General features: G+C 46.2%; 1 protein-coding gene across 2 annotated transcripts in view; it reads right to left on the bottom strand.

Moving 5' to 3' along the window:
* frmd4bb (FERM domain containing 4Bb) overlaps nt 1-13894 on the bottom strand; it is a 71919-nt gene that overhangs the window by 34479 nt on the left and 23546 nt on the right. For both annotated transcript variants that reach the window (XM_048241742.1, XM_048241741.1), the window contains exon 8: nt 11214-11297. In XM_048241742.1, the coding sequence (XP_048097699.1) occupies nt 11214-11297 (84 nt within the window). The remainder of the gene's footprint in view (nt 1-11213; nt 11298-13894) is intronic.

The following is a 13894-nucleotide window of genomic DNA, read 5'->3' as shown; positions in this document are numbered from 1 at the left end:
CCACATGAAAGGGGGTCTCAAACAATACACTCAAGAGACATGCGGACAAACACCACCCCTACAAAGTAAAGTACCTAAGACCTCCATGATTTCAGTTATAAAGGTTACATCACAATGCGTAGCGTCTAGCTAACACATTTTTCAACCAAAACCACTAACAACATGCTAAACAGGTTATTGGCTATGCTAGTAGCACACTATAAGTTTATTTCCAGCTATTAACACTCCTATACATTTCATACAAAGTTTATCACATAACACATAACAATAACAACAAAACACACATATGGGTTTGGGGCCAATATAGCCGCCAGGGTTTGACATCAGTCACATGTCACAATGCATGACACTACATCCAATATGGATGCCAAAGGGGGACGATGGCATTGTTTGACAACAGACACATGACTGTCACATGACTTACATCAATATGGCCTTGGGGTTTTGACACCAGTCACATGACTGTCACATGACTCACAAAGAAACAATAACAACAACCGTGGTGACAACCCGTGGCAATTACATAAAAGGAGCGTGGTTATGGCGTGATTTATGGCGTTTCAGAGCGGGGCTTATTTTGACAGATAGTTCATGATAATTACTACTGGTACAGAAGCCTGCGCACCCGCACCACCAGACTCACCAACAGCTTCATACACCAGGCTGTTAGGATGCTGAACTCTCCCCTCTCCCCCCCTCACCCTCAGCTACAGAACATCCTGGACTTTGAACCCAAAATGGCTGCCTTGCACTACTCCCGCCACTACTCACTTGTACCTTGCACACTTTGCAACTTGTTGTTGTTGTCCTGTTGTCCTGAAAACACTTCTGAACACACTTCTGCTGCTCTTACACCTTGCACCACTATGCCACTTGCATACTTAGGTCAAACAGAACTACCTTAGCCATTTATTGGCCTGACTTTTGCACCATTATATTGACTGTCTACTGTATGCACAATTGCACATTTTCAACTCAAATTTTGCTGCTCTTGTTTTCTTCTGCATTGTATGTGCCTTCTTATTTTTACTTTTATATTGTTTACTTGGATGTGTTAGCATGTTTGTCTGTGGACCTAATTGGTGGAAATATGTCTTGTGTCTCCACCGTGGGAGAAATTAGGAAGCGTGTTCGATCTCTTTGTATGTCTTGACATGTGAAGAAATTGACAATAAAGCAGACTTTGACTTTGACTTTGAGACACAGCAGATATACACACACACACAAAGATACACACACACACACACACACACACAAAGCAGATATACACACAAAGATATACACACACACACAGCAGATATACACATACACACACACACAAGATATACACACAATTTTACCTGGGCCTCACGGGCGCAGGGGCAAGCGTCTATGAGGCGTCTCTGTAGATGGCGGATGCTTATCCTGAACAACCTCACATGCATGCACACACATACACACACCCACACATACACCCACGCTACGCATGCATTTTACTTCCGTGCATGCGCTTTTACACACATACACACACACGCACACACACTGCACTTACGTACACCCGCTACATGCGCGCGCAGAAGACCTCTCTTATTGATGAACGTCGATGCATCGTCGTCGTCTGTTATTGTGTCAGATGATGAATGATGATGATGCATCGTCGATATTGACGTAATGATGTTGGTGAACGTAAGTGATGTGTCGTGTTATCGTCGGTTGTATTGATGATGTCGCGATGGTGTCTGCATGGAATGATGATAACATCTTGTCGTGTGTTATTGTAGCCTTCAGATGATGTATCGTGGTGTTGGCCAATGTATAATGCATGAATGATGATAGCCCATGTGCGTGGTCGATGATGTATCAAAATAGTGTTGATGATGATGACGATAATGTCGAATGATGTTATGCGATAATCGATGATAGTAAAGTGTATTAGGATGATATTGATGATAATGGCGACCGGGTCGATGATGGCATTATCGTGGTGTTATATCCATTGAGATGATGATGATATTGTGGTCTGTTATGTGTGAGTGTTGTGTTATCGCGTGGTGTTGATGATATTGATGGCGTGAATTGATATTGTCGTGAATGTATGTTGTGGTGGTATCGTGAAATATTGATGATGATATTATTGTTATGTCGTGGAGTGATGATGATATTATTATTATTGGCGGGTGTTATTATTTATCGTGAATGTTAATCGTGGTGTGTTATCGTGGTGTATGTGTGAATTATTATCGTGGTGTTATCGTGGTGTGTGGTGTGTTATTATCGTGGTGTGTGTGTTATTATTGAATTATTATTTATGCGTGAATATTATTGTGGTGTGTGTATCGTAGTGTGTGAATTATTATTGTATCATTAGTGTGTTATGCGTGTGTATCTTAATTATTATTATTGTAGTGTGTGTATCGTAGTGTGTGTATGTGTGTATCGTGGTGTGTTATTATTATTATTATTGGTGTTGTCGTGGTGTGTTATTGTATGTCATGGTGTGTGTTGATATTATGTATGCATAGTGTGTATCATTAGTGTGTATATCGTAATTATTGATATTGTATATCGTGAGTGTTATTATCGTGAGTGTGTGTATATCGTAGTGTGTATATCGTGGTGTGTGTATGTGTGTAGTGTGTGTATATCGTGGTGTGTATATCGTGGTATTGTGTATGTGTAGTGTGTGTGTGTATATGCGTAGTGTGTATATGTATTATTGTGTGTATCATTAATTGTGTATATCGTAGTGTGCTGTATGTGTAATTATTATTGTGTATGCGTAGTGTGTGTATATGCGTAGTGTTAGTGTATGTGTAGTGTGTGTGTGTGTGTATGCGTAGTGTGTGTGTATATGCGTAGTGTGTGTGTATGTGTAGTGTGTGTGTGTATATGCGTAGTGTGTGTATCGCGTGGTATTATTGTCAATTATGTCATTAGTGTGTGTGTATGTGGTGTGTGTATGTGGTGTGTGTGTATCGTGGTGTGTATCGTAGTGTGTGTATATGGTAATTATTATTGTGTAGTGTGTGTATATGCGTAGTGTGTGTGTGTGTATATGCGTGAGTGTGTGTGTATGTGTAGTGTGTATATGCGTAGTGTGTGTATGTGTAGTGTGTGTGTATACGTAGTGTGTGTATGCGTAGTGTGTGTATATGCGTAGTGTGTGTGTATATGTGTAGTATACACAAACATATGGGAGGCTGTATAGTGCAATAACATTGAAATTTCTTGCTCAACACACTGAACCATCACATGCACTACACACTGAACTCACTTGCACACACACTAAAGCCGCTTACACTACACACTGAATCTTCCACTACACTGAACTCCCTTGCACACACACTGAAAATAAACACACTACACACTGAATTAACTTCCACTACACACTGAACTCACTGCACACACACACTGAAGTAAACACACTACACACACTGGTCAGCACCCTATCAACACACTGAAACATCAGATGCACTACACACCTGTACTCACTGAATCACTAAGCTTTTCAGTGCACCTGGAAGTTGGTATGTCTTAACAGGAAGTTCCACTCTCAGATTACCAGCCATTGATTAAGATTTGAAGAGAAAAATGTGGAAATTTATATGGTTTGTGGTATATATGTCGGCTTCTTCAGCCAAACCTTGCATTCAGGCAAGCCACAGATTTTATTAATATAATATTGTAATGATCTGAGCTTAGCTATTGATGACTGTTAACCATATTAACATTGCGGTGTGTGTATTGTGTGTGTAATGTTGATGTTGGTTTTAGTATGAGTAATTCGCGTTTACCTTGTCATGTATGTGTTAGCTGGTATAGTCTTTCTTTATGTGGTGCGGGCATCCGCAAGCTAAAAGAACACCTTAAGCCTGGCCCCAGCTGCGCTGTCCGTGGCTTTCATGGCGAGGAAGCCGAGCAGTGGAAAACATCTTCCGCACAGCAAGAATTCGAGGCATTGCGTGTGCCAGACATCGATGGAGGAAGCCGGGGAGAACTGGAAGTAGCGGCGGCAGACCCGCGGCACAGCCACCACAGCGCCCATGCAGCCCGGTGGAAGAGGCCGACCAGCGAAGAGGCGGATGCCACCATTGTGGCGAGCGGGACACATTAGATGGTACTGCCAGCCCGGCACCCCTCGCGCTCGGCGCCCCAGTTACTAGAAGAGGTGTACGGTGAGAGGGGCTATGGATTGCATACGGCTGGAGCGGCTCGGTCATACCAGAGGACTGTATGTGGACTGCACTAGGCGGGACTTCGGTGTCGCGCCTTGATCGATACAAACCACCATCTGGCTTAATGGCGCCCGGTCTCTTACCGTACGCTGTTAGCCAGACCAGAGGCTGGGAAAAAAAGACAAAAGCAGCGCATCACCACAGTTACGGGCTTGGCCCGAACTGTATGGACAAAAAGTGGTGTCGCGTGTGCATCCAGCGGTGAAGACGGCGAGCGCCCGGCGGTTGGCTAGCATTCAGGATGATTACATTCGGCCTGGGCGTGCTAGAAATGGGGGCTGTGGTGGACATTTCCCGGTTCACACTACTTGGGGCGAGCAGCGTAGTGTTGCACGGCCCGAGGGGAAGACAGAGCATGAAGTCACGGAGAGCTGGCGACTAAGGACCCTCAACTCGCTCCACACAAGTCCGCCCGGAAGCGAACTTCGCAAAGGTACTCGTCCCAGACTCCGCCCCTCCCACACACAAGCCCGAAGCTCAAGCCCTTGAAAACAGCAGGTCGTCCAGGTCGGCAGCAGTCTCTGCCCCTCCCACACAAGCCCGCTGAAACTCAAGCCCTTGAAAACAACAAGGTCTCATCCAGGTCAGCTGCTGAGGCGCCACTGCTCAGCTCCGCCCACCAGGGAGGAGCCAAGAGAAGCGAGGTTGAGCCAACACCACTTTCTCTGCTCAGAAGGCGCTGTCCTCTGTAGGGAACAAGGCAAGCCGTAAATGAACTCTGCACTTTCGTAGCTGTGAGGGGCTGGTGAAGCACAGGTAGCCAGGTCGCGGAGACTACTAGCAGCGTGCACCCGACATCTTCGCCGCCAAGGGATGAGGACTGCACCGAGCGAGCCTGGTCCAACCACGATGTCGACACGGAGAAAATGCCGGCCCATTAGAGCTTCAGCCTCATGCGGCTTACGTTCGTAAGCGACAAGCAGCTGAAGAAAGATCAAAGAAATAGCGGCAGGAGTGATAGAGCCAAGCAGTAGTCCCTGGGCTGCGCCCGTGTACTTCGTCGGGAAGAAGGGCCGGCTGCGTGCGGCGGTTCTAATGTTGACTGAAACGCCTCAACCAGGTAACCGGGAAAGACTCCTACCGGCTCCCCTGCATTGGCGATCGCTGGATAGCATTGCCCGGCTCCCTGCTGGTTTAGCTGGCTGGACTTACGCCCAGTGGCTACTGGCAGATTAGGCTGGCAGGCTTCGGCCCGAAGACAGCGTTTACCATCAGGCAGGCGCTGGCAGTTCCGGGTACTTCCATTGACTATACATACGGGCCCAGCGAACTTTGGCCGGCTGATGGGCATGTCCTGGCGGGCATTCACGGAGCATGCTGCGTGGTTTACCTGAGCATCCTGTGTCATGCAACGGGCTTCACCGGTGCCATAGGACATCTGGAAAAGGTGTTGACGCCATACTGGGTCCTGGGCTCAAGCTGCACCCGAAAACGTGCCACCTGTTCGAGGAGGCAAACCCGGTTCACAGGCCATGTCGTGGGGGCCACGGGTGGCCACCGGCCCCAGCAAAATTGGAGGCAGGGCGTTGGCCTGTTCCACCTGGCGGTGCTGAGCTCGCGCGGGAGCTTCCACAGGCACAAGCGTCTCATATTACGAAGCTGATGAACTTTGCTACAGTCGCCAGTCCATGCATCGATTGGCGCACAAAGGCCAGCTCGCCAGTGGACGAGAGTGCGGCTGGCGGCATTCGGCGGCTGCGAGGCTATCACGAAGACGGTGTTTCGCCCTCCTTGACCCTCGACTGCGTTTATCCTGGACACCGGCGCCAGCGGCGTGGGGCGTCGGCGCCGTCCTCACAAGCAGGCGAGCAAGTGAATTACATACTTCAACCCGCTCGCGGACCGGCGGGAAGAATTACTGCGTGGCTGCGCAGAGACTGTTAGCTGTGGTGGTGGCAGTGCGCCATTTCGAACCTACCGTCTGACAAGCAGTTCCTGCTGGTGGGGATTACTGGCGTGCGGCTCACCTGGCTGCTGAACTTCAAAGAACCAGAGGGCCAGCTGGCTCGGCTGGTTGGAGAAAGCGCTCCAGGACTCACGACATGGAACTTCGACACGGGCAGGTCACCTTCCGCGGCAAAGCAGACCAGTACCAGCACTGCCACGAGGAGGAGGAGAGGAGCCTGGCGGCTCAGCGAACCCGCTTCGTCGGCTACAGGCTGCATCACGCTGGTAGAGAGAGAAAGTAGCTGTTTTCCAGCGCTAGCCAGCGTCCAGCGCCAACATGCTGCGCCATTGAGGAGCCAGCTTCGTCAACTGCGCCAGCAAGAGACTCAATGCTGTAGTAGCCATCAAAGAGAGGAAGCACATTTCGCCAGCTCGCGCCAGCGAGAGTCAGCATGCGCCAACAGCACCCGAAGTGCGTCTGCGCCACCTTCCTTCATGGACTGGCGTATCAGCACTTTCGATCCAGAGACCAGCGATTTATTCACAGTGGCGGGAATAATGCCCGTCAGGACTGTTGTATAGACACTAGCGAGCTCCGATAGGCAATCTGACATTTTCCAGTTGCTGGTTCCTGCTGGATTCTGAGCCTGTATGGAACATGTGCATGGGGCAGTGGGGGCGACTCATTTCCGACATTGCAAAGACTCTTAAATTCGGCTGAGAGGCCACTTCTATTGGCGGGATACAGGCTGGGCGGATTGGAACGCTGCATGTTCCTGCTGTAGCTACACAGCGAAGAAGAAGAAGACTACCCGCCCGGCCTTCCTTGCGGCTCGCTGCAGCAATCGCGGTCCGGGAATCATGGAAGCGAGGTAGCCCGTCGATGTCATGGGCCACTGCCAGACACAGAAGCCGGGGAAATCGCTAAATTAACAGTAGCCATGGACTATTTCACTAAGTGGCGGGCGGTATGCAGTGCCGAATCAGAAGCGCCCAGGCGACCCAGCGGACAGACTGGTCACTGAAGGATGTTCTGCGGTTGAGGGGCACGGAAGAGCTCCACAGCGACCAAAGGCTGATTCGAGGCAGAGTGTTTGCTGAAAGGTTTGCCAAGCGCATGGGCATCCGAGGAAAGCAGGCGACACCTCTGCATCCACAACGGGCTGGTGGAGCGGTTTAATCGGATGCTAGCAGAGCAGCTGGCCATATTGGCCCGACCGCCCGACAAAGGACTGGGACTTACACTTGCCCCTGGTGCTCTGGGCATATCGCGTGGTGCAAAGAGTCAGCAGAAATGCACACCGGCGAAGCTCTGATGTTGAGGCGAGAGCTACGCCGTAGTGGACTTGGTGTTCGAGTTAAGCCTCCGGGCTGAAGACGGAGGTAAGCCAGGGCTGGAGTCACTACAAGCAGCTTCTGAGGAGCTGAAAGAATTACCGCGAGTTGGCCAGAGCAGGCTAGAGTGAAGCTGGAATCGTCAAAAGCGATCTTCACGACCGCCTTGGCGCTGTCGCTGACCAGGAGTTCCAGCCCGGCGATAATAAGAGTTTGGTGTACTGCCGGAGAAAGGCATTCCCGAAACTCACTAGCCAGTGGGTCCGGACCGTCGTGTCTTAGAAGCTGTCTGATGTGGTCTATAGATGTAGAGATGATTAAGCGTCGGAGGTTGTGGCTCTCCACATTGATCGACGACTGGCCCGTGCTCGACCCCTGGCCTCAGATGGGGTTGCTGGAGACTTTGACACTGACTCTGGAACCTGGTGACAATGGGCTCTCCTAACACCGGTCACCGTGCAGCCTTCACGGAAGTCACCGCCCAGCGACAATGGCTAACGCCAGCGTGGCGTGTGAGCTCATGGACTGGCCGTGGGGTAAAGACGAGTCAAGGGACATGGACTAAGTCGGGGGCTGTGTATTGATCTGAACCTAGCTATTGATGAGCTGTGCTCCCATAATGCTGTGCAGTGTATGTGTGTGTGTGTGTGTAATGTTGATGTTGGTTTTTAGTATGAGTAATTGCGTTTACCTTGTCATGTATGTGTTAGCTGGTATAGTCTTTCTTTATGTTGTGCCTCATATTGTTTCACCCGTGTATTGTATGTGACTACTGTTTGTATGTCGTGCTTGTTTAATTGATCTCCTTTGTTTTGCCTGTGTAATGGCGTTAAATTGTGTTTTGCAGTGCGTAACCAATAAAACATTTTGGGACAACGCGGTTTGTTGCAGTATTCTTGAACTTATGGCTGTCTTGAAGCCATACAGGCAAACCGGGCCTACAATGTTCATGGGGTGTATAAAACCATATCAATTTCCAAGATTTTCGGTGTTCGTGAGCCTGTATCCACATTGCATTTTTGCTGATAGCGCCCTTTCAGGTGGCCGGTCAGAGTGTTTATTGCTGGGCTATAGAGCTATCTGCCAACTGATATGGATTTGCTGCTACCGGTAATGCTAACTAACTGGCTAACTGCAATGGCATGATCTTCGGGACCCGGTTCACTAAATATGGACAAAAGGGGCTGGTCGATACAATGGAATAGACACCTCATGTCTCCTTGCAATTTGCAGGAAGTTAATTCAGTTTGTGTGCAAGTGAGTTCAGTGTGTAGTGGAAGTTAATTCACTGTGTAGTGTAGCGACTTCAGTGTGTGTGTGTAAGTGATTCAGTGTGTAGTGGAAGTGAGTTCAGTGCGTAGTGCATGTGATGTTTCAGTGTGTTGAGCAAGAAATTTCAATGTGTTGTGGAAGTTTTATTCAGTGTGTAGGCTAGTGTAAGGAGCTTCAGTGTGTAAGTATTTTCAGTGCAGTGCAAACTGTTTCAGTGTGTAATTAAGCAGTTTCAGTGTGTGCTGCAAGTAAATCCAGTGTGTTGAGCAAGTGATTTCAGTGTGAGTGCAAGCAGATTCAGTGTGTAATGCAGGAAATTCAGTGTGTTGCTGTTTGAGTTCCAGTGTGGTACTAGTGCCCAGTGCGTATGTGTTAGTGTTTCAGTGTGTAGTGCAAGTATGTTCAGTGTGTAGTGCCACTATTTTCAGTATTATTGCACTACTCTGACCTCCTTACAAACCTCATGCACTATATACACACACTCACATATACACACACTACACATACACACACTACGCATATACACACACTACATATACACACACTACATATACACACACTACATATACACACACTACGCATATACACACACACTACGCATACACACACTACACACACACCACGCCTCGCCTTGTATCGTGTGTCGTGGTGTGTGGTGTGTGTGTGCGTGGTGTGTGTCGTGTGCGTGGTGTGTGTATCGTGGTGTGTGTGTGTCGTGTGTGTGTGTATGTGTGTGTGTGTGTGTGTGTAGTGGTGTGTATGCGTAGTGTGTGTATGTGTGTATATGCGTAGTGTGTGTATGCATAGTGTGTATGTGTGTGTGTGTGTGTATGCGTAGTGTGTGTGTGTATGTCGTAGTGTGTGTATGTGTGTATATGCGTAGTGTGTGTATGCATAGTGTGTGTGTATACATAGTGTGTGTGTATATCGTAGTGTGTGTATGTGTGTGTGTATGTGTAGTGTATGTGTAGTGTGTGTATGCGTAGTGTGTGTATGCGTAGTGTGTGTATGCGTAGTGTGTGTATGCATGTGTATGCACGTAGTGTGTGTGTGTGTGTAGTGTGTGTATGCGTAGTGTGTGTGTATATGTGTAGTGTGTGTATGCGTAGTGTGTGTATATATGCGTAGTGTGTATATGCGTAGTGTGTGTGTGTGTATATGCGTAGTGTGTGTGTATATATATAAATAATATATCGTAGTATGTATATATATATATATATATATATATATATATAGTGTGTGTATGCGTAGTGTGTGTATTATTATTATTATATATCGTAGTGTGTATATATATATATATAGTGTGTGTATGCGTAGTGTGTGTATGCGTAGTGTGTGTGTGTATGCGTAGTGTGTATATGCGTAGTGTGTGTATGCGTAGTGTGTGTATGCGTGTGTATGCGTAGTGTGTGTGTATGCGTGGTGTGTATATGCATAGTGTGTGTGTGTGTGTGAGTGTGTGTGTGTGTAGTGTGTGTATGCGTAGTGTATATGCGTAGTGTGTGTATGCGTAGTGTGTGTATGTGTGTGCGTAGTGTGTGTGTGTGCGTAGTGTGTGTATATATGCGTAGTGTGTATGCGTAGTGTGTGTATATGTGTGTGTGTAGTGTGTATGCGTAGTGTATGTGTAGTGTGTGTATGCGTAGTGTGTATGCGTGTGTATATGCGTAGTGTGTGTGTGTGTGTGTGTAGTGTGTATATATATATATGTATAGTGTGTGTATGCGTAGTGTGTGTATATGTGTATAGTGTGTGTGTATGTGTAGTGTGTGTATATATGCGTAGTGTGTGTATGCGTAGTGTGTGTATGTGTGTATATGCGTAGTGTGTGTGTGTATGCGTAGTGTGTATATCGTAGTATTATTATTATGCGCCAGTCATGTGTATCGTAGTGTGTGTGTGTATATGCGTAGTGTGTATACGTAGTGTGTGTATATCGTGAGTGTGTGTATGCGTAGTGTGTATATGCGTAGTGTGTGTATGTGTAGTGTGTGTGTATATGCGTAGTGTGTGTGTGTGCGTAGTGTGTGTGTGTGCGTAGTGTGTGTGTATGTGTGCGTAGTGTGTATATGCGTAGTGTGTATATGCGTAGTGTGTGTGTATACATAGTGTGTGTATGCGTAGTGTGTGTGTAGTGTGTGTATGCGTAGTGTGTGTATGTGTAGTGTGTGTGTGTGTGTGTGTGTATACGTAGTGTGTGTGTCGTGGTGTGTGTGTGTGTATCGTAATTATTATTATTATTATTATTATTATATCATTAGTGTGTGTGTATGCGTGGTGTGTATATCGTGGTGTGTGTGGTGTGTGTGCGTGGTGTGTGTGTATATGTGTGTGTGTATATGCGTAGTGTGTGTGTGTATGTCGTGGTGTGTATGTCGTGGTGTGTGTGTGTGGTGTGTGTGTATGTCGTGGTGTGTGTGTGTATGTGTAATTATTATTGTCGTGGTGTGTGTGTGCGTAGTGTGTGTGTGTGCGTAGTGTGTGTATGTGTGCAGGTCACAGTACCAGTAGGCGAGTGATGGATGCTCCTTAAGCACTTTGGTGGGGAGGGTGGGAAGTTTCCTCAGCTCCGTCCTGGTGGTCTCATCACTGGAACAAGGTGACACACTGTTAGAATGCTAACATGTTCTGGAACAAGGTGACACACTGTTAGAATGCTAACATGTTCTGGAACAGAATGCTAACATGTTCTGGAACAAGGTGACACACTGTTACAGTGTTTCCCATACATTGACTTATTTGTGGCGGCCCACAACAATATCAACATTGACCACCACACAATGATTTTCCAGGTTGTACTAAAAATTGTGCTTAAATCTAGTTAGCATCATAACCACGCTAATTTGTTAAAAACTGTTGCATTCAAGTTAATTCTGCATACTTGCCACCACAAATAGAATTCAATTCAGTGAGAAACACTGCTGTTAGAATACTAACATGTTCTGGAACAAGGTGAGAAACTGTTAAAATGCTAACATGTTCATTTCTCCGAAGTGAGAGCAAATCTAAACCCACAACAAGTGCAGGCAGTGTTCATTAGTGGTTCACCTCCTATCTCTCTGGCAGGACACAGCTTGTCCAGATTTTTGGCTAATGTCGGAGAGAAGGGAGTGCCACAGGGGTCTGTCTCTGGGGCCCCTGCTCTCATCATCTACCTCCCACTGGGAAATATCCCAGGCAACATGGTGTTCTGGGGCTTCACTGCTATGCTGATGACACCCAGCTTTCTATGTCCAACAAACCGACTGCACGATATCAATCTGTGGATGACTAACAACTACTAAAACTGAACAGTAACAAGACTGAATTACTTGTTGTTGGCTCAAAAACAACGCTGGCAAAGATGGAAAACAGACTCTCCCTATCTGTAGATGGTCCAACATTGCCTCGTTCCACCAAGGTGAAGAGTCTTGGTGTTATACTAGACAGCACACTTTCATTCACTGCCCATATTAACAGTGTGTCTCTCAGTGCCTTTTTTCCATCTGCGCTAACATCGCAGTTAAGGCTGGGTGCCCCTCGCTCAGTCAGCAGAGTGCAGAAGTATTTTGTAAACACCTATGTTACATCCCAAGATTATTACTGCAACTCCATCTTTCTCTGGCATTCCACATAAATCACTCCACCGCCCAAATAATTCAGAACTCTTGCAGCCAGATAGTAACAGGCACAAAGTCCACAAGCCATACAACACCTGTACTGTTGCAGCTACACTGGTTACCAGTTACCCAGAGAGTCCAGTTTAAGATCTTACTGTTGACATATAAGGCCCTGCATAACCTTGCTCCCAATTATATCACTGACCTCTTGGAGAGCTACACCCCTTCCAGCTCGCTGTGATCCTCATCAGCTGGTCTGCTCAAGATGCCCAAGATGAATTTCAGCACCATGGGAGAGAGAGCGTTCTCCCACACAGCCCCAAAGCTATGGAACTCACTTCCAAATGACATCAGGCAGTGTGAATCCACTGCCCAGTTTAAAAAGGAACTGAAAACCTCTCTCTTCAGACTAGCCTATGGACTAGGATATGGCTTGAAAGGCGTTTTTTAAATATAATGTATTATTATTATTAAATGTGGGAAGATGGAAATGGCTCTCAGAATATGAAACATCTTATGGATATGAAGATAGAACATCTTATGGAAATGAAGATGGAACATCTTATGGATATGAAGATGGAACATCTTATGGAAATGGCTCTCAGGTTCCGAAGCATCAGCAGTGTTGTTAGTGGCATCAGCAGAATGTCTTATAAGTAAACAGACTCTAATAAAACAGCCAGGTATGTAGTTTATGGCAACATTATGCCAACAGGGAGTGTGTGCAGAGATATTTAGTCCTTTATGAAAGACATATATTACTAGTCTTGACAATGAGTATATAATATTCTGATATTAACCCGATATCCTGAATAAGACACTGAATTTTCTGATTGTCTTTACCCGAAAAAGATCATATTCGGAATAAGCAATAACTGAAGTAAGGCATGTGGAGTATTTCCGATCTTATTTGCATTATTGAGGTACGTAGACACGTTACGTTACGTTATCACCTTATAACGTCCTATTAGAATTTTCGCAGTATTTTGCGACAATTAAGCGCAACATTATGGCAAAATAACAACAAACTGCTTGACGGCTCATGATATTTCGTAACTGTGCAGCTTCAGAAAAGATGTCAGGAATTAAAAACACTTTTGGAGCGAGAAAGAAACCGACATAATACTAAGACATAGAGGCAATATAGCTCAGGTAGTGATAAGGTTACTATGGAAACATTTACAGAAGGAACTTTGTGAATATTAATGGAATATTCTGTTAACAACTCAAGTGAGCACCATAATCACAATATTGTCTTATTCTGAAAAAGGTCAATAGTGGGAATATTAATGTCCATGTAAACGTACTGTTGTGGTTGAAGCTAAGCTCAGTGTTTCCTTGTTTTACATGTTTACACTGAAGTCAGGCTTGCTAGCCTACTGTATGTATTTTAAAAGTGAATTCATCTAAAGTCAGGCTTGCTAGCCTACTGTACGCATTTTATAAGTGAATTCATCTGAAGTGAGGCTTGCTAGCCTACTGTATGCATTTTAAAAGTGAATTAATCTGACGTCAGGCTTGCTAGCCTACTGTATGTATTTTAAAATTGAATTCATTTGAAGTCAGGCTTGCTAGCCTACTGTATGC

The sequence above is a fragment of the Alosa alosa genome, chromosome 4 (assembly GCF_017589495.1).
Source record: "Alosa alosa isolate M-15738 ecotype Scorff River chromosome 4, AALO_Geno_1.1, whole genome shotgun sequence".
Classification (NCBI taxonomy): Eukaryota; Metazoa; Chordata; class Actinopteri; order Clupeiformes; family Clupeidae; genus Alosa; species Alosa alosa.
The sequence above is the reverse complement of the archived record's forward strand: the minus strand, read 5'-3'. Positions and strand labels throughout refer to the sequence as shown.